General features: G+C 42.7%; 1 protein-coding gene across 1 annotated transcript; it reads left to right on the top strand.

The window, feature by feature from the left end:
• Positions 1-1,854: 1,854 nt before the first annotated feature.
• On the top strand, positions 1,855-24,027 carry AICDA (activation induced cytidine deaminase; the record flags this gene model as incomplete). The annotated part of the gene is made up of 7 exons (XM_082665226.1): positions 1,855-2,349; positions 2,888-2,959; positions 15,350-15,387; positions 20,246-20,393; positions 22,714-22,987; positions 23,465-23,580; positions 23,974-24,027. The coding sequence occupies 7 exons, from the start codon at positions 1,855-1,857 to the stop codon at positions 24,025-24,027; spliced, it is 1,197 nt and encodes a 398-aa protein (XP_082521352.1).
• Between the last annotated feature and the right edge of the window lie 205 nt (positions 24,028-24,232).

Here is a 24,232-nt window from a genome sequence, read left to right as displayed (position 1 = left end):
GGTCTTATCCCATCCCTTCTATCTGTCTACATACCACATAATCTGGAAAAATGAAACAACTAAGTTTCACGGGCTTATTGACAATAAAATCCTTTCCATTTGTTGATTACAATGGAATTTCCTGGAATACTAATAAAATATGTGCTATGGATTTTTAAAATAAAAAAAAATAGCTGATAACTTTTTTTTTTTCTTTCAATTTGTCCAATCACTTTCAGTAAGATTCTAGCTTTTTCTTAACTCAGGGGTCCTGAAATTCCTTTCTCTGTCTCTGGTGTTCTCCTCTTTCATTCCCTTTTCCTTTTTTCTGTGTGTTTACCCAGCCATAAATCTGTACTCTGTAGTTTGGGGAGTACATTATCGGAGTTCCATACCAATCAATAAGGGTTGAACTCGGAATGATCTCATACATTTGTGAGACTCACCTCCCCCCAACTCTTTTAAAAAGTAATAGATGCACTTTGAGCAAGTATAAGGAAATATTTTAATGGAAAATAACCTGAATTATACTTAAGGGGTTGATGGGCATTGAGGTGTCAACTGTGTCATTATATGTTTCCCTAATATGTTGTTCTGTCCCAAATGGTCAAACACAAGGAGTTACAAAGAAGGGTAGTGAGAACTGCATAGAAAAACCCTCATATATTCATTCATTCTTGAAAATGGGTGAGATTTAGGGGGGAAGGAGAATAAAGTAATATAAATACAAATCAGCCTATGAAAATGTGTAATATTAACATCAAAATCAATGTGAAAACAAAAAAGTACTTCAAAAATGTTCACATAGGGTTTCCCTGGTGGCGCAGTGGTTGAGAGTCCGCCTGCCGATGCAGGGGACACGGGTTCGTGCCCCGGTCCGGGAAGATCCCATATGCTGCGGAGCGGCTGGGCCCGTGAGCCATGGCCGCTGAGCCTGCGCGTCCGGAGCCTGTGCTCCGCAACGGGAGAGGCCACAGCAGTGAGAGGCCTCTGTACCGCAAAAAAAAAAAAAAAAAAAAAAAAAAAAAAAGTTCATATAAAATCATGCATGGCAGCTCCTTAATTGGCTATTAAGAGAAACCAGTTTGTTGGAAGGTGAGCTATAACTTAATTGTGTTAAACAACTATGCTCTTTTCTCTGCCATTAGCTACCCAGCATCGAAGGACCTGACAATGTGTAATAAATTGATAAGTACAATAATTCATAATTAAATTTAATTATGAATAATTAAATTACAATTCAGAAGAATCACAGTATGTTCTAATGACATAGGACAAGAATAATTTCTCTTGCCATGTAAAAAAAAAAAACTAAAAATTATATCATCTAAACACAGGGTATCTAGACCGTAAATCAGGTGCATTTGTATCATCCTGTTTGTTTCAAGTAATATAAAAGAATTGATATTGGTTTCCGGGCCAGTCCTGATTAGCACCCACGTTGTGTGGTCCTAAGGTGATAACCTCTGTTTTAACTGTAAATTGGTGGTGATACATCTGCCTTATGAGTCGTTCTGGGGATTAACAAGACCATGTATTCAAAGGTTTGGCGCCTGTAAGACTATTATGTAGTAAAACTATGGGACTTTTTTCCTAGTTAAGCCGATTGGTTTCTCCCTAACTGTCCTTGAGTAGGTTGACTCTCCTTTCTTTCTCTTGTGACAAAGTGAGATCACCCTTGTGGATTAGTTTTTGTGTGGAGAGGTATGGAAGCCTGCTAAGGGTGTACAATGCCACCGATGCTAGTTTCTCAACAGTTGGAGCTTCCTAATTTAAATTTAATTTTTTAAGTATCCAGAAATCTTTTAGCAGGGCAGGTTCGTTTTTGTAGCAGCGGCTGGCGGGTCGGCCTCTGGTGCTTGGAGAGCAGACAGGATGGGTGGAGCTGTGCAGTGTTCCCTGGGCCTCGCCCAGACACCTGGACACTTTGCAACCCTTGAGAGGACCGGAGGGCAGGACGGTGCCGCAGCTCTTGGGGGAGTCCAGAGCCGGGTGATGGAAAGTAAGGATCTTGCCTCTGGCCTTGGGGATGCAACTCTGGGCGCGGCTGCTTCCCTGAAGCGCACACCTGAACTTTGGGCAGGTGTGCATCATCAGTTTGGGGGTTATACTGAGACACGTGCATCGTCAGGTATAACTCCCATAACCACAGCCGTTCTGTCTTCCCAGTCAGGAAACTTCATCTTCCCGACCATCCAGGAAAGGGACAGGGGCAGCTCGTTAGAGCAACTCATAAACAACTTCTTCAGCACAACTTGGCTGAAGGTGGAGTTGGTTGGCCAGAAACCTGTACAGCTTGACAAACAGCCTTCGGGAGAGCTCCCGGCCCTGAACTCTTCGGTCCTTCTTGTGGCCAAAGTTCCCTCGCATGTTGGAGCCTACTGCTCTGCCGAGTGTTTTGTTTGTTCATTCATTTTAACAAACATCATTATTGCATTTTGAGAGTGACCCTGTGAGGTGGGCAGCAGAGGGATCATTGTTCCTATTTTTCAGACAGGGAACAAGGTTTAGAGAAATGAAGAGCCCCACTGACCAGATGAAATTTAGTGTGGCAGAACCATGCCTGAACTAAGTTCTAAAACTTAGGTTAATGCTCATTCAGTTGCAAAAGGAAAACTCAATAACATCTTGTTTAGAAATCAGAGGTAGTCTACTAGCTTGCTAAAGGTTTGTAAGGGAATCTAGACTGCAGGCGACCGTTTTGCTTTCATACACCACACGCACTACCCAGCAACTGTGCTTCTCTGGAATTTTGTGGAGACAGCCACTAGTTGTGAGCCATGGATCTGGTTAGAAGAACGTGGGAGAACATGCGAAATGCCAAAGATGGTCATGTTTTTCCTCTTCTCAGAAGGATGGAGAATTAGTTTAGTCAACGTTTTCATCATGGTTTCTTTGATTTCTTCAGGAAATTGAGAAAGTGTTTCAGAGCACAAACACTGTGCTAGGCCACATGGGTGCCAATCCTGACTCCATCATTGTAAGTTTAACCCTTCTGTGCCTCAGTTTCCTCATCTGTAAAAGGAGAGCACAATGTCTTTGAACCTGGGGACTATTTTAAGATCAAATGAATTAGATGTTTAGAATAGCACTTGGGGGACTTCCATGCTGGTCCAGTGGTTAAGAATCTGCCTTCCAATGCAGGGGACGCAGGTTCGATCCCTGGTCAGGGAACTAAGATCCCACATGCTGCGGGGCCACTAAACCCGCACACTCTAGAGCTCGCAAAACGTAACTACTGAGTCTAAGCCCGCTACAATGAAAGATGCCCCAATGAAGAGCTCATGTTCCGCAACTAAGACCCGATGCAGCCAAATAAATAATTTTTTTTTAAAAAAAAGAAAGAATAGCACTTGGCACATAGGCCCCCATGTCAGTGTGAGTCATTATCTTTCGGTCAACGGCTTTTGAGCCTGGCACAGTGCTGGGGATACAAAGATGAGTAAGACATGGTCTCTTCCATCAACGAGATTAGAGTAGCGTCTTTATTACTCAACTTGTTTCTACTTTCACCTCTTACAATGGCACATGTTTTCTTTTCAGCTTTTATTTTTGATCAGAGATAACGCAATGCTTTAATGTATTCTGTGTTTCCTCTTGTTCAGGGTCAAAGAAATGCTTAAGTTTGTACAGTCCCACCCACAGCCTTCAGTTCCCTGTAAGCACCACGTAAGCAACTGAATTTCCCATTTCTGTCTGAGTTCTTTCTTCCCATTCCCGTTTCTATTCTTTCTTCTCCTCTGTTCCAGGGTATATATCACCTTTGCCTCTCTTATTAAGGACTTCCTCCTCTGCTTTCACATACCAACAGCTGAGAGAATACCCGTCATCACTCTCACCCTTTTTCCGGGTGTTCAGCCCCTTGAAGTCTCTGAATTAATCAGGACTCTTAAAATTTTTTATTTAGGTGAAATTCACATGACATAAAAATAACCATTTAAAGTATAAAATTCAGTGATATTTAACGCATACATTGTTGTTCAACTACCCCCTCTATCTACTTTGAAAACTTTTTTCATCACCCTGAGAAGAAAATCCCATATCCATTAAGCAGTCATAACTATTCCCTGCTCCCTCAAGCACCTGCATAACCACCAATCTGCTTTCTGCCTCTCTGGATCTATCTACTCTGGGTATTTCATGTAAGCGGAATCATACACTGGGTGGCCTTTTGTGTCTGCCATAATCAGGATTTAAGGTTATCCATATAGGACATAAGTTACTAATAGGAAGAACTTCTACTTCACTTTTTATGTTGTAGCCATACCTCCTTTAAGGAACCTCTGGATGGAGGTCTAAAGTAACCAGGACATGTGAGAGGCAGGGCCATGCTGAATAAAGTAACCAAGGTGCTGAGTGTACTGAGTTTCTAATTGCGCTGAGGAAATTGACTCTTCCTGTCCTCTGGTAACAAACTGAAGAGATCTTGGTGGTGCATTTAGCCAACGTGTGGATGGGTTGGTGGTGGTGAAAAACATGGGGGTCTTGTTGGGGGGAGGAAACCAGGTTCACACACTAAGGAATTTGGGACTATTTGATATCAAGTAGCTGTTTCTCAAAGATACTGAATTTAGTTAAATCAACAGGTGATGTGGGAACTTCCCTGGTAGCCCAGTGGTAAAGAATCCACCTTCCAATGCAGGGGATGCGGGTTTGATCCCTGGTCAGGGAACTAAGATCCTACATGCCATGGGGCAACTAAGTCCACATGCCACACTACAGAGCCCGCGCACTCTGGAGCCCACGCCACAACTAGAGAGCCTGTGCACCACAGCTACTAAGCTCTGGAGCTCACCCACCACAACTAGAGAGGAGACTGTACACCGCAACGAAGGATCCCCCGTGCCGCAACTAAGACCTAACTCAGCCAAAAATAAATAAATAAAATAAATAATTTTTTTTAAAAAAAAGAAAAGGTGATGTGATCTAATTAGTAGTGATGGAATGATTATTGCAGAATGCAGTGATCAACACAGATCTTCAAAAAAGGTGAGATCCAAGGAGGAAGAATTTGCCAATATGGTGCCAGGGTTTCCTAGAGGGGATGATCTGATACCAATGAGTGTTGGTCACTAGACACAGTAGAGAATAGCAGTTCTGCAGGTAACATTTAATCTGTTATCCTTACTTCAGAACCTGTCCCTTATTCATTTTAGAGCTGTTGTTTTTATCAAGATTATCTCTACCAAAACTTCCCAGGTGGTGCAGTTTGTTGAAAAGGCAGAGTCCTGGGCTGCACTCCAGAATCACTGAGTCAAAAAAAATCTGCAGGGATTAAACACTGGAACATGCAATTTTATACACTTGCTCAAACCTCAAAGTATGAGAACCTCAAAATTATGCACTCATATTTTATTGCTAATCAGAAAATTTTGAACCATGGGAGGAGTTAACTTTGATGACAATAATTTATTTTTTCAAGTATCTGGCCTCCTTAATATTATCAGATATTAGAAGATACTACTTTTTTTAAATTTTTATTTTATTTATTTATTTGGCTGTGTTGGGTCTTTGTTGCTGTGTGCGGGCTTTCTCTAGTTGGGGCGAGCAGGGTCTACTCTTCATTGCAGTGTGCGGGCTTCTCATTACGGTGGCTTCACGTTGCAGAGCCCAGGCTCTAGGCACACAGGCTTCAGTAGTTGTGGCACACGGGCTCAGTAGTTGTGGCTCGTGGGCTCTAGAGCACAGGTTCAGTAGTTGGGGCGCATGGGCTTAGTTGCTCCGCAGTATGTGGGATCCTCCTGGACCAGGGCTCAAATCCGTGTCCCCTGCATTGGCAGGTGGATTCTTAACTACTGCGCCACCAGGGAAGTCCCTAGAAGATACTGTTTTATAAAAGTAGTTGTTCTTATGGCATACCTTCCCTGCACTAGGCCACATGCAGAGCCACTGATTTTAAATTATTTTTAGCAATCATAAGATAATGATTTCAACTCTTTGGGCCTCAGTGTTCAAATCTGAAAATTGAGATAATAGTTCCTACCTCTTAGACTTAAGTGAGATAATATATGCAACATGCTTAGCACAGAACCTGGCATAAATTAAGTGCACAAAAATGGTTAGCTATTATTACTATTATTTATTCACATTTTATACATGGGGAAACTAAAAAACATATGGCATCAGGCAACACCCAAAGACAATCCACTAGGAAATGGTGGAGACAGAATTCAAGTTTTCATATGTTTGATTATAGAAACCTAACTTTTTATTCTTTCTTGTATGTGTGTGATCAATGAAGCTTTGGTTAATGTTCCCATCAAAAATAACTCTTTTAGACCTTTGACCAACCCCAGGCTTTTGATGAATATTTATTTGTTCTCTCAACCTCGATAAGTCCTGGGCAGCTGCACAGCAGAAGCCGAGTGAGTAATTCCTGTATATGTCCCTCAACTTCTTCATACCCCCAGAGAAATTCAGTAATGTGCCTGGCAGTAAAGTGAGAAAAACAAAAATTGGGAAATGCAGAAGTTGAAGCACTCCAAAAACCACACTTTAACCCACGTGGAAACCTTTTTGGGCTCTTTTCAAAAACAACAAAGTATCATATTGAACAATCTACCTGGTGTCCAGAAATAGTGGTCTGGGGAGTCATTGTCTGAGCATCTCATCTCTCAGACACAGGAATGGATACCCTGAAGAATTCCCAGGGGGCCTTCTGGCCTCACACACTGGCCATAACGAAACCCCACCACCTTGTTTTGTTCTTCTCATGAAGGTTACCCATGGTGAAGTCCAGATGTCCAAGACTTAACTCAGCCACCAGAGGCACAATTTCCAAGTCATGTTGTTTCTGTGGTTTTTAACTTTTCAAGAGAAGTTGGTGAGGGGAGAGGGTAGTTAGTAAGGAAAATAACTTTCAAAATAGCTGAAGGAAACCCCACAAAATTGTTTCTTTTAATCTCACTAACTCCAAATCTCCAGGAATGAAAAATGCTATTGTCATCATAAGAGATGTATTTTTCTTTCCTTTAACAGAAGAAAGGTGAGCAGGAACAATAGATTTCTGAGAAATAAAGTTATTTCCTTATGCTGGATGAATCATGCCTCTTTAATAATTTTTTTACAGCCATTATGCAAGTTATTTAAGTCTCCATTTTGTTAGAAAGCATTCCTTAAGCAGTTTATATGAACTGTGAATGTCATCTCATTTTTATCTGTCATTATTTTTTGTTATGAGCCATCACTCAAACCAGAATAAGCTACTTGTTACTAAAACATAGGAAGCCCATTCCTACAGTCCTGCCTTTGTTTATGTTTTCTGCCCCTTGGAGAGAGGATGAGAAATTTTATCAAGCATATTCATGTATTCCAGATACCTTGCTTTCTCACTCACACAGTAAAGCTAAGTAGATTCTTGGAATGACTTTGCGAAGAATTCTTTCCCAACATCCTCTGTTTCACAGGTGAAAGGTCCAGTTGTAGGGCCCAAGTCTATCTTCAAGACTGTTCTCCAGAAACTCTCTGGTCTGTACACTTTATTTATTAAAATTTTATACATTCATCAGAGTCTCAATCAAGAACTAGGTCTAGGGCTTCCCTGGTGGTTCAGTGGTTAAGAATCCGCCTGCCAATGCAGGGGACACGGGTTCAAGCCCTGGTCCGGGAAGATCCTACATGCTGTGGAGCAACTAAGCCCGTGGGCCACAACTACTGAAGCCCACGTGCCACAACTACTGAAGCCTGCGAACCTAGAGCCTGTGCTCTGCAACAAGAGAAGCCACCGCAATGAGAAGCCCGTGCAGCGCAACCAAGAGTAGCCCCCGCTCGCCGCAACTAGAGAAAGCCCATACACAGCAACAAAGACCCAACTCAGACAAAAATAAATAAATAAATAAATTTATAAAAGAGAAAAAAAAACTAGGTCTATTATGAAGCTTTAGATTACGGAGTCTCTCCTTCCTCTGAGCTCATGGCACCGAGTGGGCAATGGTGTCCTGTTAATGGGATTAAACAAGAGGGTAGGAGACCACTGTTTGGGATGCTTTAGCGAAAATTCTCTACAAAGAATTGTGGAATCGTTGGTTCTCTATTTGTTTTTCCCATTAAACTGTCCTATAAAGAAGAGTAAAAATAAGAAATGCTGAGTATCTGAGGCTATAATCTCAAACCGCCCCCCATGTTGGGCTGAAATTTCCCTGGAATCTATGTTTTCTCTTTTACATGATCCTCTATTTACCTTTGCGTCTGCCAGATGTGGGCTTACTCTTCACACGGGGAGAATAAAAATTGTTGAAACCTTCCATGTCATGAGGAATTTTACTTTTTAAATGGGGGTGATAGAGGGTAATGGGGAAAAGCATAAGTGTAAGGAAAACTAACATGCATATTATATTCTACTCTAAATAATTTTAAATACGAACACCATTTTCCCCATATCTTCGGAAAACTTTTATGCTCTAGGATAACATGACCTGTTTATCTTGTAGTTTTGACCTACTCCCTGATATATTGCCATGTACTCGAATTTAGGTGTAAAGATATGTGTATCCCATTTTGAGAAGCACAGGGCTAGATGAACGCTAAGGTCCCTTCAACTTTGAGATGCTATGATTCTGTCATTTTTAGTCTTTTATTGACATTTAATTTTTTTATATTGTCATTTTCAGTATTGTCTATTTTATTTTTATTTATTTATGTATTTATTTGGCTGTATCGGGTCTCAGTTGTGGCATGCAGGATCTTTCGTTGCGGCACATGGGCTCAGTAGTTTCAGCACACGGGCTCTAGAGCATGCAGGCTCAGTTGCCACATGGCATGGGGGATCTTAGTTCCCCAACCAGGGATAGAACCCGTGTCCTCTGCATTGGAAGGCAGATTCTTAACCACCGGACCACCAGGAAAGTTCCAGTATTGTCTATTTTAAAGTTTAAACAAAATTATAAATTCCTTTAACTATAATGTGCATAATTGTTCCCCTTCAAAGCTCAGCTTTCTCATAATAGGCCTTCAATAAATATTGAATGAATTTCAGTTTTCAAAGATGCTTTTTTTTTTTGCGGTACGCGGGCCTCTCACTTTTGCGGCCTCTCCCGTTGCGGAGCACAGGCTCCGGACGCGCAGGCTCAGCGGCCATGGCTCACGGGCCCAGCCGCTCCGCGGCATGTGGGATCTTCCCGGACCGGGGCACGAACCCGCGTCCCCTGCATCGGCGGGAGGACTCCCAACCACTGCGCCACCAGGGAAGCCCTGCTTTTTATAAATTACTTATAGAAGCACTTTTTGAGTTGCCCCCGAAGGGATAGAACATCAAAACAAACACAGTAGATATTTCTTCCTCCCACCTTCATTTTCAAGTACTGGATATCTAAAACATTTGTGTATGTTGGAGAGAATCTTCTTTATGTAGCCTACACACTGAAAAGTAAGATTTTCAAAACAGGAGATAGGATACAAAAATGTACATCGACTATTTTGTGTTTATTAGATTCTGCCAACCCTATCAAATCTAATTTATAAAAGAGAATAAATATCTGCAGATAATTCTGCTCTGGAAACTAATTTGGAGGAACTGACTTGATGGCCACCTTTCTCTATTCTCTCCCATACTGCCTGGTCTTGTATGTTTCCCAATATGTAGTGTTTTATTTCTCTTTGCTGCCTGGCTAAGACTCACGTTCCATCATTGAACTGAGAGATGGGAAAACATTCTGGCTCAAAGTGGCCAACAGAGACTCTTTTGACAAAACAAAGAGCTCCAAAGTCCATGCTTCAATTAGATTTAGATTTAATTACTCACTAGGCCAACAGTCTACATTTTCTATGTGGGAGAGAAATTGTATCATTTTTAGATTGCATAAGCAATAAGCAATAGATTGCATAAGCAATCTGTTGAGTTTCCCTGACATATGCAGCCAAACCCAATTTTAAAGACACAGTAATATGGGGGAAAAACCCCTCTGTGCAGCTCTGATGAAGTTTTCTAAACTGCTATCGTCAACGGATAATATCTGCAGGGTTGATTTTACCAGCATGACAGCATTGCATGGGTTTTGAAGTAAGGCTGACCATAAAAAGGAAGGAAGGTCTGCTGCATGCTATAACACGGATCAATCTTGAAAACATTATGCAGAATGAAATAAGGCAGACACAAAAGGACAAAGATTGCATGTTTCCACTTATGAGTGTTTAGAATAGGCAAATTCATAGAGATGATCAGGGGTTGGATGGCAGAGGGAATGGTGAGTTTGGGCTTAATGATTATGGGTTTTCTTTTTGGGGTCATGAAAAGTTTTGGAAACAGAGAGTGGTGATGGTTGCACGTTATGAATGCAATTAACACCACTGAATTGTGCCTTTAAAAATGGTTGGACTTCCCTGGCAGCCCAGTAGTTAAAGACTCTGCACTTCCACTGCAGGGGGAATGGGTTGGATCCCTAGTCGAGGAACTAAGATCCCACATGCCACGCACAGGGCAGCCAAGGTGGGGGGAGAGGTTAAAACCCAAGAAACCACACCAAGCCAAAACTAAACAAAAGAGAAGCATGTGCATCATCAATGGGCCTATTTTCCTATTTCTGGCTGGAACAAGAAGTCATAATTTGAAAAAGAGAGAATATACGAAAGGAGCTAATACAGTTTTGCCTAATCATGTGAAGTTACCACCTGCAGTATCAGTGAGGGGTCTTCCTACTGGGGCAGCTAGGAAATTTTTTTCTAGTTTTTGGATTTAGAGATGTTACCATCTCTGAGAATTAATATTTATTATTTGGAAGAGGGTGTGTGTGTGTGTGTGTGTGTGTGTGTGTGTGTGTGTGTGTGTGTGTGTGTGTGTGTGTGTGTGTGTGTGTGTGTGTGTTATTCTCTGGACAATCGGTTGATAATAGGATAAAAGTGCAACTCATATCTGAGGAAACAAAGGATCACATTTTTACATGCCCTTGTATGATCCCACCTTGTCTTCTGCTGAGGAACTTTAGTTTTGTTTTTTTTTGGCTGTGCTGCAGGGCTTGTGGGATCTCAGTTCCCCCCACCAAGGATTAAACCCGCACCCTCGGCAGTGAAAGTTCTGGCAGTGAAAGTCCTAACCACTGGACGGCCAGGGAATTCCTTTCAGAAGAATTTTGAAAACTCTCCGTCCCTATGTTCCTCACTCATCTGTTCATGCCAAAGGTGACCATCTCCTGTCTTTCTGGTGCCCTGAGGAATTATTCCACAGATAATTAGACTTGGAGAAAAGAATATATAGAGAGGAAGCTTAGATCCTTGGGTGAGAATAACCCATGACAACACAGCGTAGGGTTTTTTAACAGAGGAGTGGACGTGAAGACAGGGGAGCAAGGCTAGGAGTGGGGTTTGGTCATGAGCAGAGCTCCTGTGTGGAGTTTAATTCCTTGCAAATATTCAAACTATAAAAAGCTATAATTAATGTATTAATGTATATGACAATGAATTAATGTACGTGACTTCTCTTTCTCTCACATGTATCATTCCCTTTGGCTCTCCAAACTTCGGTAAAACCTGCTGTACCTTGGGACTTCCCTGGTGGTCCAGTGGTTAAGAATCCACCTTCCAAAGCAGGGGATGAGGGTTCGATCCCTAGTCGGGGAACTAAGATCCCACGTGCCGCGGGGCAACTAAGCCCGTGCGCCCCAGCCAGAGGGCCCGCATGCTGCAACTACTGAGCCCGCGTGCTGCAACGAATGATCCCGCGTGCTACAACTAAGACCCCATGCAGCCAAATAAAGAAATAAATATTGAAACCTGCTGCACCTTTACAATTTAGTGTGGTTGTACTGGAGGAAAGTCATTGTAAAGGGAAGTGAGGCTTGGCCCACATTCAATCCACCCTCTCCCAGAGAGTCCTTTAGAGTGAACTAGCATCATGCCATCCCCCTCTGGGGACCCACACTGGAGCAAAGAATTCACAATCCAGAGAATCAGTGACCTTGATCACAACTCAGGAGCTTACAAGAGAATTCCCCCACCACCAGTTTTCCTAAATTTGTCTAGCTTGTATTTAAAGCCTTGGCACAAACCTAACCATAATAAGAATTCAAAGCATTAGCTGTTATTTGAATTAATGCTCACTTCAGAAATTCCCCTTAAAGTTCTGGTATTGATGGGTGAGGACAGGTGCAGGACAAATAGGGAAGGGTAGAGTTCTATGGTTTAACAAAGGATGTGATTAGAAAGTTTCTGAGTTGGGCATGAAACGTAGAGAGGAAACAGCATATACTTCCTTCCTTCCATAATCTAAAAAGGATCTTGACTGAGAGGAGAGCTATCACCACCTCCCAACCAGGAGTGCTCTCACCGGTCCCTCGGCCAGTTAGGTCTCTTGTTATGAGATGTGTACTTTTCTTTCATATTAAACATCACTGTTTTAATTATATATTTACATGTGAATGCAATTACTTAATTAATGTCTCTTCCCCACTTGAATTTAACTTCCATGAGATCCTTATTGGTTTCATTCAACACTTTTTCCAGTGTTTATTATACCAGGTACTATGTACTTTTTTTCCATGAGGGTAAAAAAGAAACAGACCAAAAAATCCTCTTGTCATGGACCTAAGGCTCAATGAACATAGACAATACTGTATTTTAAGTGACGCATGCTAAAGAGAAGTATACATTAGGAAAAGGGAAAAGGAAAGGTCAGGATGATGGGATATAGTTGAAATTTTAGATATGGGACAAGAAAAAGCCTCAACTACGAGGGAGTATTTGAGTAAAGATAAGGGATCAGGGCTTCCCTGGTGGCGCAGTGGTTGAGAGTCCGCCTGCCGATGCAGGGGACACGGGTTCGTGCCCCGGTCCGGGAAGATCCCACATGCCGCGGAGCGGCTGGGCCCGTGAGGCGTGGCCGCTGAGCCTGCGGGTCCGGAGCCTGTGCTCCACAATGGGAGAGGCCACAACAGTGAGAGACCACAACAGTGAGAGGCCCGTACTGAAGAAAAAAAAAAAAAAGATAAGGGATCAAGCTGTAATAACATACGGGGGAGTAGCATTCCAGGCAGAAGGGCCAGCAAGTATTCTTTGCTCCTCTGTGTTCTTTGTGCAACGAGAGAGGCATGGCAGGGGCAGGTGGTAGAGGGTCTGGTGACCCACTGTAAGGCTGTTGGCTATTACTGAGAAAATGAGGGACCATGGAGAGTTTTGAGAGCAGAGAGACATGAACTAAAATATTTCAGGGGACTTCCCTGGTGACGCAGTGGTTAAGACTCCAGGCTCCCAATGCAGGGGGCCCGTGTTTGATCCCTGATCAGGGAACTAGATTCCACATGCACGCTGCAACTAAGAGTTCGCATGCTACAACTAAGGAGCCCGCCTGCCACAACAAAGACCCAGGGCAACCAAAATAAAATAAATAAAATTTTAAAATAGAATAAATAAATTAAATATTTCAGAAGGATTGCTGTGCAGAGAAGAGTCTGTAATTGAAGAAAGGAAGACCAGTTGAGAGGCTGAATGTCACCATCCAGGTTGTTTAGACCTGGAGGTGGTGAAAGTGGTCAGTGAACAGGATTTGGGCATGGGATTTATTTATTTTTTAATTTCTTTTTTATATTGGAGTATAGTTGATTAACAATGTTGTGTTCGTTTCAGGTGTACAGCAACGTGATTCAGTTGTACATATACATGCATCTGTTCTTTTTCAAATCCTTTTCCCATTGAGGTTATTACAGGATATTGAGCAGAGTTCCCTGTGCTAGACAGCAGGTCCCTGTTGGTTATCTATTTTAAATATAGCAGTGTGTACATGTCAATCCCAAACTCCCAGTCTATCCCTCCCTGCCCCCACCCCCAGCCTTCCCCCTGGGCATGGGATTTAAAAGGAAGAGAGCAATCAAGAAGACGGCCGGGTTGGCCTGAGCAATGGGAAGAATGACGTTGCCACTGATGCCATTGAGACAGGGAAGGCAGCAAAAGGAGCAGGTTATATGTTGGGAGAGAGAACAGGTGCTCAGTTTCAGCCATGTCTGAAATGCCCATCAGACAATCAGATGGAGATGCTGAGGTGGAGGATGGACATACTTGCCTTGAGTTCAAGGGAGAGGTCCAGCCTAGAACTACAGATTGGGGGGTCATCAATGTATAGATGGTATTCAAAGCCTTGAGGCAGGAAGAGAGCAGGAACCCTTGCCGCTTTGCTCACTATTGTAACACCAGCACAGTTTCTATCATCTGGTGGGTATTACGTTTCTACTGAATGAATAAATAGAATGCATACGGCCTCAGGTAGGAGGGAGAAGCAAAATCTTTAATAGACCAGCTTGCATGAGGGAAGGAATTTAAAGCCTCTTATTTGAAAAGCCCGACCTGTTTTCCAAGTTCAGTGCAGTCATTTAGATGCTGATTCTGATGAAACAAATCTTTTTTTTTTGTTCTTTGAGATGATGCTGCTTCTGACTTTAAATTAGAATATGGCTTCCACGTTTGTGGAAAACATGGCTTATGCAAAAATCCTTTGGTGTAAATATCTAGTCTTCTAGCAATTCTTGTAAGGCAATCAAAGAAGCGGTTTGGGAAGCAAAATCTCTGTCCTAAGTCCTATATAACTGGGTTTACTTGCCCGGCCACAAAGCAGGAACAGTTACTGCTGGTCTCTACTGAGACTCAGAGATATTGTGTAATTAAATGAGGGAATAGATGCTTTTGGCTGATGGAACACAAGATGCCTTTAAATAAGTGTTACAGGCTTCCCTGGTGGCGCAGTGGTTAAGAATCCGCCTGCCAATGCAGGAGACACGGGTTCGAGTCCTGGTCCGGGAAGATCCCACATGCCACAGAGCAACTAAGCCCGTGCGCCACAGCTACTGAGCCTGCGCTCTAGAGCCAGCAAGCCATAACTACTGAGCTCATGTGCCACAATTACTGAAGCCCACGCGCCTAGAGCCCGTGCTCCACAACAAGAGAAGCCACGGCAATGAGAAGCCCGCGCACCGCACCGCTCGCTGCAACTAGAGAAAGCCCGTGCGCAGCAACGAAGACCCCATGCAGCCAAAAATAAATAAATTAAATAAATAAAAAACTATAAATAAATAAAGTTACTACGATTATTATTATGCTTCTAAAATTAAAGATATCACTTTACCATGATTACAATTTACAAACTGACTACTCCTCCCGTCTCCTGATCTATATTACCTGTGGAGCATGGACTGGACTTTTAAAGAGGCAGCCCTAAAGGAACCTACGTATTAGGCAGAGTGGCCCTCAATCATTTGAACTATGTGATTTGGCCTGTGAAAACCCCGCCCACCTTCACTGGACCCACACAGGAGGAAGGCTGCCTGGTGGTGGTAATGTTGTTGTGGGGAGGGGCGTAAAGGACTGAGTTCAAATTTGAATGTGTAGGGCCCATGCACTGTCAGCCAGAGCAGCAGCAGTGCTGGAGGAAAGCTTCCCTTCTTAAGACTTTCAGGGAGCCAAGAAAGCCACGCTGGAGTCCACCATGGACAGGTAAAGCAGCCGGCTCGTGGGTGGTTGTGTTTGGCCTTCCTCTCAGAGCAAATCTGAGTAATAAGATGGGTAAACTCTCCCCTTCTCCCCTGTCACTGTCTGACTCACAAGATCTGCTTGGTCAAGATGCACATTTATTTTTCTAGTTCTGTCTCATCTTCTGTTCAGATCTTAACATGCTTTCCAACCAACTGTCTCTTTCTCTTTTCTTCCCATAGTCAAAAGAACTTTTATGCACTATGTATTGACTTGTCCTTGCAGTTAGAACTAGTTTCTGGTAGTAATATGAACCAAGCAAATGTTAAGAGACTGAAATCATGAAAAGCTCATAGCAATACTATGTAATACTATGTAATACTATGTAATACTATGTAATACTATGTAATCATTCTGTAAACATTCAACTATGAAACTCCCTGAAGAAAAGTTTTACTAGGGAGACTTTACTGAATAATTACACAGTCAAGAAATTATTTTTTAAATGCCAATATTCAAAATTAATTGCTTGCAGGTCACTATGACTCTGTCTACTATTATAAGGAGATAAATCAGTCAAGCAACTTATTTAATATTAAAGGCCCAATTGTTAGGCAGTCAAATGGTATTTATTATTTACCTAGTCTTTCCATTTCTTCAGACATGACTTAACTTACTTCTTCAGTGTGTCTTTTGTAAGATTTTCACAATGTCTTCACATGAAGTTTATGACAAGTATGTTATTGTCATAGAACTTAATCTAGTCCTATTTTTGATGATTGCAAATGTAGGAAAATTTACACCTAATCCATACTTTATCTCAAATTAATCTTTTACAAAGAATTTAAACTACAGAGCTAAGAATCTTAAGGGTAGATTCAATGTCCTTCAGAAGATTGAGGGCAAAAATGTCAAATGTCAGCTCAGTTTACAGTGAGATTTTGAAAACTAATCTGAGGTAAAAGAGAGAGAAAAAAGCCTCAGTGGAGATACCTGTAAATAATGAAATGCAAAGCAATGGTAAAATCAGAGCTGCAATTCAGAGAAAGTCAGAGAAGGCAAAGGAGATGAAATTCAACAGGAGAAAAAGGGAAATACGTGATTTTCATTAAGGAAAATACTATCTGCAGAGCACAGTAGTAATGGCACACGGCGGGAGAGCGTGACCTTGTCACGATTATTTTTAACCCATTTGTCTCCGGTTTGCATTGCTGGGGATGCAGCCAGTGTTCTGCCTCAGGGAACACAGCTGTCCTGTGCAGCTGTCAACCTGCAGGCCTTACAGACTGTCTCTGCTGAGTCCTCCGAACACTTAAGAGAAACCAGAGGAGCATAGGGTGCTGGACATAGGCCCCCAGCTATAGTAAAAGAAAGTGATGGATCAAGATAGTTAATTAACAAGGCCATGGTCATGCAATTCACTTCACTGTGACTGGTAACTTCTGATGGAAACAGAGCTACTGTATTTTCATGTGGGGTAGGAGACAGAAGGCTATGTGAATCCCTTAGTCTATGTCCTGTCCTTTCTTATACTCCCAGGACACTTTTTTACTCCTCATGGGAACAGGGCTCCCACACCACCTGCAGTGTATCATATAGTCCCCCTTTCTCCACTTCACATACACACACTCCAGGAAGACAGGTTAAATGTAAAAGGAATTTACTGGTATAGATTATGAATTATGAATGAATAAGATATGAAGAGATTATGCTTAATCTATTTAAAACTGGGCCCGAAAGACAGAATGTTTTTTCTTCCACTCCAGTATTTATTAAGCATGTATTATGTATTCGGTTTATGTTCTATGCTGAGGCTGATTATGTTAATTATTTAACAATCGTAATAGTAACAGAGGTAGTGCTGTGGTGATCACCGTGTGAACTATTATCAGTTTAAAATAGAGCCAACTGGGCTTCCCTGGTGGCGCAGTGGTTGAGAGTCCGCCTGCCGATGCAGAGGACACGGGTTCGTGCCCCGGTCTGGGAAGATCCCACATGCCGCGGAGCGGCTGGGCGCGTGAGCCATGGCCTCTGAGCCTGCGCGTCCGGAGCCTATGCTCCGCAATAGGAGAGGCCACAGCAGTGAGCGGCCCGCGTACCGCAAAATAATAATAATAATAAATTAATTAACTTAAGCCAATTATTATTAGATCTTTGTTAGCATCCATTTCGGATTCCTGTCAAATGTGCATTTTTAATTCTAAAAATCTGACTGACTAATTTTTATACGGTTTCACATACGTAATGTATATACTGGTGATTTAGATGTACCACCATCTCTGCCTCAGGATTTAAAGTGGATTCCAGGGACTTCCCTGGCAGCCCAGTGGTTAAGACATTGTGCTTCCATTGCAGGGAGGACAGGTTCGATCTCTGGTGGGGGAACTAAGATCCAACATACACTGCAGCATGGCCCCCCCCCAAAAAAAAGTGGATTCCTATAACCTTCATGTGTGTGAGGAAGACATTCAAATTGTAACAGCTTTAAAAATCTCCAGCACTTGCTTATCTACTTAACAAGAGTGACATTTGAGAACTTGACTTCAGGGTCTATCTCATGTATTTCATTATTAAAATATCAATAATCAACGTATGTCCATACAAAGACTAGTACATCAATGTAGAAGCTTTATTCACAATAGCCCCAAAATGGAAACAATCCAAACGTCCATCAACAGGTGAATGACTAAACGAAATGTGCTGTATCTAAGCCATGGAATATTGCTTTGCCGTAAAAAGGAACAAACTATACTGATAGATGCAACACCAGGAATGAATGTCACGGTCATAACATGCTTAGTGAAAGAAGTCAGACACAAAGGAGGAAATAATGTGTGCTTTATATGAAATTCTAGAAAATAATTTATAGTTGCAGAAAGCAGTTTAGTGGTTGCCTGGCAGGGAGGGGAAGAATTGACTGAAAAGCTGGGTGAGGAAACTTGTGGGGGAGGGGTGCCCTGAAAATGTTCTGTATCCTGATTGTGGTAGCTGTTTTGGGTGTTTACATCTGCCAATATTCATAGAATTGTACATTTTAAATGGGCGAAGTATGTAAATTATACCTCAATGTAAAAAAAAAAAAATTGAAAAAAGTTTCAATTCTCTTGCCAGCAAACCGTATTCAAATTACTGACTAGGTCATTACTTTGACAAGTCCTCTGCACTTCTGCTCATTGCCACTAGGTGGCAACATTATCTCCACAGATTAGATAAGTACATTTCTGGAAAAGTCCAAGGACAAAAACCAGGGACACTCACTCCTGATGCTTTGGTATCAACCGCACTGTATAGCTTGTGGTGTGTTCACAACCACAAAGAAACTTGTGTTAGAGAGTATTTCCACAAATTCAACTCAATTTAGTGCTTATGATATGCAAGACACTGTGCTGGGAAACAAAGTGCAATCCGCCCCTCCCCTAACCCGCCCTGCCCCCCCCCCCCAACACACACACCATGTGTGAAGAACATTGCAAAATATTTAGGTTATATTACAAATTTACACAGGAAATCAGCCTAATCTAAATCCTGTAAATACATGCCTATAAAAAAGACTAGAACGAAAAACGTAAGTATATTAACAGTAATTATCATTAGATAGTATGTCTAATTATCACTAGATATACTGGTTAAGCATTAAAAAAATTTTAACTTTCTACTTTTTAGTAGCATGCAAGTTGACATATTTTTAAAAAGCATGACTCAAAAAGTGACACTTCCTGACTCAAAACACAGAAATTCTAATTGAGGAGACAGATGTAGCAATCAATTGATAACAAAGGTTGAATGCTTTGATAAGGATAAGCGGAGAACAGTAGGAAACTACGGGAGGGTTTTTTGTTGCTGTTAATGTTTGATTTTGCCTAGAAATTTTGGCATAGTGGCAGTGAGAAAGGTCTGAAATTGTGATTAAGGCTTTGAAGGATGGGTAGGTTTTGCCCAGTGGAAAAAAAGGCAGGGAAGCTTGCAGTCAGGTGGCTGGAAAGAAAAGACTAGTGCCAGGGGTCCTGCTGTAGGCATGGCGGGGAGGCTGAAGTGATGCGGAAAAGAGAAAATACTAGGAAACGAGGCTAGAAATGTAGATTGATGTCCAGATGTAAAAGCTTTACTGCATTAAAGAGTTTGGAGTTTATTCTACCAGCGGAAGTTAGGGGCTTTTCGGTATCAGAATGACAGGCCCACACCTGGGCTTTTGTGAGATCTCTCAGGCACCTCGTGGAAAATGTTATTTTGAAGGGACTGCGGGCAGAGAGACCAGTTAAGAGGTCAGGACAACGGATAAAGGGAAAGATTAGAGCTTGGACTGAAGCAGAGAACAGAGGAAGTAGAGCAGGAACAAATCCAGAAATATTTGAAAGTTTGACTCAATAAATTTAGATGATTAATAAATTAATTCAATATGAGGAGTGAAGGAGAATCAAAAATGATTCCAAGCTTTTAGCCTGGTTCCTTGGGACGGAAAGTCGGTAGGAGAGGAGAGGCAGCTCAGGAAAGGGCAATTTGGGAATACTGTGTTAACCCCGTGAGTTAGAGGTCCATGCTGGACATTTAGATAGAGATTGGAGGGGAAATATGGGACTGGGGAACAGGTTTGTAATTCCAAGTTATCAGCATCTAGAAGGCAGCCATGGGAGGAGCCTGTCCTGTGAGTGCGTTTGGCTTTGGGTTTCTTGCTGTCTCAACTGGTCTTAAATATAAGCATGATAAGGGGGTTGTAATGGATTCCAAGCTCAGTAAGTCTCAGGCATCCAACAAAGGGAAGCAAGAGCATCTCCTTTGGTTTGGCCCAAGTATTACAGATTTTTTTTTAAAAAGCTGAAGGAAAGCCAAGAGTGACCAGAGCATCAGCGATGCTCCCGCACTTCCTCCCTCCTCTCACCCACAGCCTCCTGATGAAGAGGAGGAAGTTTCTTTACCACTTCAAAAACGTGCGCTGGGCTAAGGGCCGCCATGAAACCTACTTGTGCTACGTGGTGAAGCGACGGGATAGCGCCACCTCCTTCTCACTGGACTTTGGGCACCTTCGAAACAAGGTATCAATTAATACCTGCTTCCCAAGCAGGGCATTTTTAGAGCCACCTGCTGATGGTACCACTTTCAGCCTGTTTCATTTGTCTCCACTAGATTCCTCAAATCTCTTTTTACACGTCCCTGCAACCACAATAGAAATACCCCAAAGGGTGTCATTTAATGTCCTCCCCCATCATGCTGAGCACATCAAGGCCACACCTTGCTTCAATGCCAAGAATAACTGCCCCAAAACTTCCTCTCCTTTCCCCAGCATCCAAATTGCCTTTAAGATTAAAGAAGATATCCAAAGAAAGAGGCTTTTGATTTGGGGGAATATATATACAGCTCATTCAAGCTGAATTTTAAATGTGGAAAAACAAACTGTGGCTTTAGAATTTTAAAAAATTAAGGAAGAAAAATTTAGGAAAAATTAATGACTCCATTCTGTCTTCCAAATGAGTTCTATTCCTTCCTGCTCACCTAGATCAGAGGCCAGTAAGTACATACGTAATAGTGAGCCTCAGAAAACTCAGGGAAGCCATTAATTAAAACTTGAAGATCAGAGAATTACATTTCCAAGAGACTGCTTCACCAAAACCCAGATGGGTTCACATACTCTTCTGCCAATGAATATTTCCTCTCATAACATGCAGTGACATCTAGTCTTGGTGGAATCCCAGGGAAGAATCCATGGGTGGAATGACACTGGCTAGTTTCTAGGGCTAGTTTTACTCTCCAATTTTTTTGGCCTCCATTTGTATTGTGTAAATTATCTCACTGCAATTGTTTTACATTCTAATCTCTTTCCTATTTGGTAATAAGACACATTCTAAACATAGAAAGCTTTTGTGTTAACAACCCTTTCCTTCCCTCTCATTTAATCCTCACAACCAAACTTCATTCCGCTGATGAAGAATCAGGAGATCCAAGAGTTGGGTGACTTGTTTAAGTCACAAGAGTGGCGATGCCAGGAAATGGAACCTGGGTCTTCAGATTCTGGGACTAATGACTTTTCTGCAGTATTAAGGGGACTTGCTGGGAATTCCCTGGCGGTCCAGTGGTTAGGGCTCTGCGCTTCCACTGCAGGGGGCACAGGTTCGATCCCTGGTCGGGGAACTAGGTCCCGCATGCCACATCGCAACTGAGTTCACATGCAGCTACCGATCCAGCAGGCCACAAGTAAAGATCCCGTGCACCACAACTAAGACCCGGCACAGCCAAATAAAATTTTTTTTTTAAAGAGTACATGCCTTAATTTTAAAAGCTTATTGCTAAAAACTGCTATCATCTAAGCTTTCAGAGAATCATAGTGGTAACAAAGATCACTGACCACAGATCACCATAACAAATAAAATAATGAAAAATTTGAAATTTGCAAGAATTACCAAAATGTGACACAGAGACACAAAGTGAGCAAATGCTGTTGGAAAAAATGATGCTGATAGACGTACTCGAGACCGGGTTGCCACAAACCTTCAAAACGCAAAATATCTGCAAAGTCCAATACAGCCAAGCACAACAATATAGGTATCCCTGTATTTAATTGCTCTTAGCCCCAGTGGCACCTATTACCTCTCTCAAAACAACACTCAGGGACTTTCCCTGGTGGCGCAGTGGTTAAGAATCTGCCTGCCAATGCAGGGGACATGGGTTCGATCCCTGGTCCAGGAAGATCCCACATGCCGTGGAGCTGCTAAGCCCATGTGCCCCACCTACTGAGCCTGCACTCTAGGGCCCACGAGCCACAACTACTGAGGCCGCGTGCCACAACTGCTGAAGCCTGCGCACCTAGAGCCTGTGCCGTGCAACAAGAAAAGCGCACTGCAACGAAGGCCCAATGCAGCCAAAAATAATAAATTAATTAATTAATAGATTAATTAATTTTAAAAAAACAACACTCACCTGTCAGTCTCATAATCTATCTCCTAACCCTAAATGTTCTGACCTCCACTTAGTGGTCCAGTGTATTTCCACAACGTTACATCAACAGCCCTTCCAAGCCATTTGCCTTCCCCTCCAAGGAAGAAAAAGGAACTTCACAAACAAAAATGAAATCTGAGATAGTGTGCTTCTCCTTCATCCACCCAACTCATTCCATCCTCCCCATTCCACAGAGAAGCTGTACGTTTTTCCCTTCCTAGGGCCAAAAGTGCAAAGTGTTTGGGCTCACCACTTACACTGTGTCCTTTCCAGCAGTTGCTTAACCTTCCTGTAACCTAGGACAAAACTGCAGACACCCCAAAAAAGATCACCCTGGGAGGGACACAAATTAATGACTGTAAAGCTACCAGCAGGGCAGTCAAGGTCAGTAACCCTCCACTGAGCCCTCTGCTCTCTCCCCAGGCGGGATGCCATGTGGAATTGCTCTTCCTCCGCTACATCTCTGACTGGGACCTGGACCCCGGGCGGTGCTACCGTGTCACCTGGTTCACGTCTTGGAGCCCCTGCTACGACTGCGCGCGGCATGTGGCCGACTTCCTGAGAGGGTACCCCAATCTGAGTCTGAGGATCTTCACAGCGCGCCTCTACTTCTGCGACAAGGAACGCAAGGCGGAGCCCGAGGGGCTGAGGCGGCTGCACCGCGCTGGGGTCCAAATCGCCATTATGACCTTCAAAGGTGCGCAGGGACCTTTCTGCCCGGCTCAGCAAAGCACGGTTTGCAATTCAGATTGCAGGGTGGGGGGACCAGGGGGGCAGAATTCTGGGAGTTCTGGTTTGCCTTTGGAGCCAAAAGTTATCAACTAGAATTGGAGGAAAAAAACCAATGGCTTGGGACTTCCCTGGTGGCACAGTGGTTAAGACTCACGTGCCCAATGCAGGGGACCCGGGTTCGATCCCTGGTCAGGGAACTAGATCCCACACACATGCTGCAAGTAAGAGTTCACATGCAGCAACTAAGGAGCCTGCGAGCCACAACTAAGGAGCACACCTGCTGCAACTAAGAACCAGCAAGACCAAATAAATAAATAAAATATTAAAAAAAAAAAAAAGAACCAATGGCTTGGACCCAATGCTTTGGGCGGAGCCAGGGTTTTCTTTCTTTCCTCATGATTTGAGATCTGAGCTATCCCCTTCCCCCTCCTTTTTTTTATAGATTATTTTTATTGCTGGAATACTTTTGTGGAAAATCATGAAAGAACTTTCAAAGCCTGGGAGGGGCTGCATGAAAATTCGGTTCGTTTGACCAGACAGCTTCGACGCATCCTTTTGGTAAGTTAAGGGTCTTCTTTGCTTCTCATTTTCTTTCTCTCTCCAAAGTCATCTATCCCTGGAGCTACTTACACTTCCTTTTCTTATATTTCCCACATTGTCGTGTGTGTTTGTGTGTGTGAGTGTGTGTGTGTGTGTGTGTGTATTTATCATTCTCTCCTTATTTTTCCTCTGATGAAAACTTTACAGAGCACAGGCTATAGGCTTCTGTAGTTATGGCGCTCGGGCTTAGTTACTCCGTGGCATGTGGGATCTTCCCAGACCAGGGCTCGAGCCCGTGTCCCCTGCATCGGCAGGGGGATTCTTAACCACTGCGCCACCAGGGAAGCCCCTCTCCCCTTACTTTCTTCAAAAATGTTTACAAAGTCATCCACTCTCTCTTTTTCTCCACAGCCCCTATATGAGGTTGATGACTTACGAGATGCATTTCGTACTTTGGGACTTTGATACCAACCTTCAAGAATGTCACATACAAAGAAATACCTCTGAAGACAGGGGGTAAAAGAACTATCCTTCAAGAATTCTGTTTTTCTTCAACTCTAACTTTCTCTGAGTTTAGAAAAAAGTATTCATAGATGTTTTTAAAATGTCTTGAAAATAGAAGGAACCCAGACCCACCAGGGTTAATGCCGCAACTGGTGCAGTTTTTAAA

This window comes from Grampus griseus (genome assembly GCF_964374135.1).
Source record: "Grampus griseus genome assembly, chromosome: 11".
Taxonomy (NCBI): domain Eukaryota; kingdom Metazoa; phylum Chordata; class Mammalia; order Artiodactyla; family Delphinidae; genus Grampus; species Grampus griseus.
This window is presented reverse-complemented; position numbering and strand designations above follow the sequence as displayed.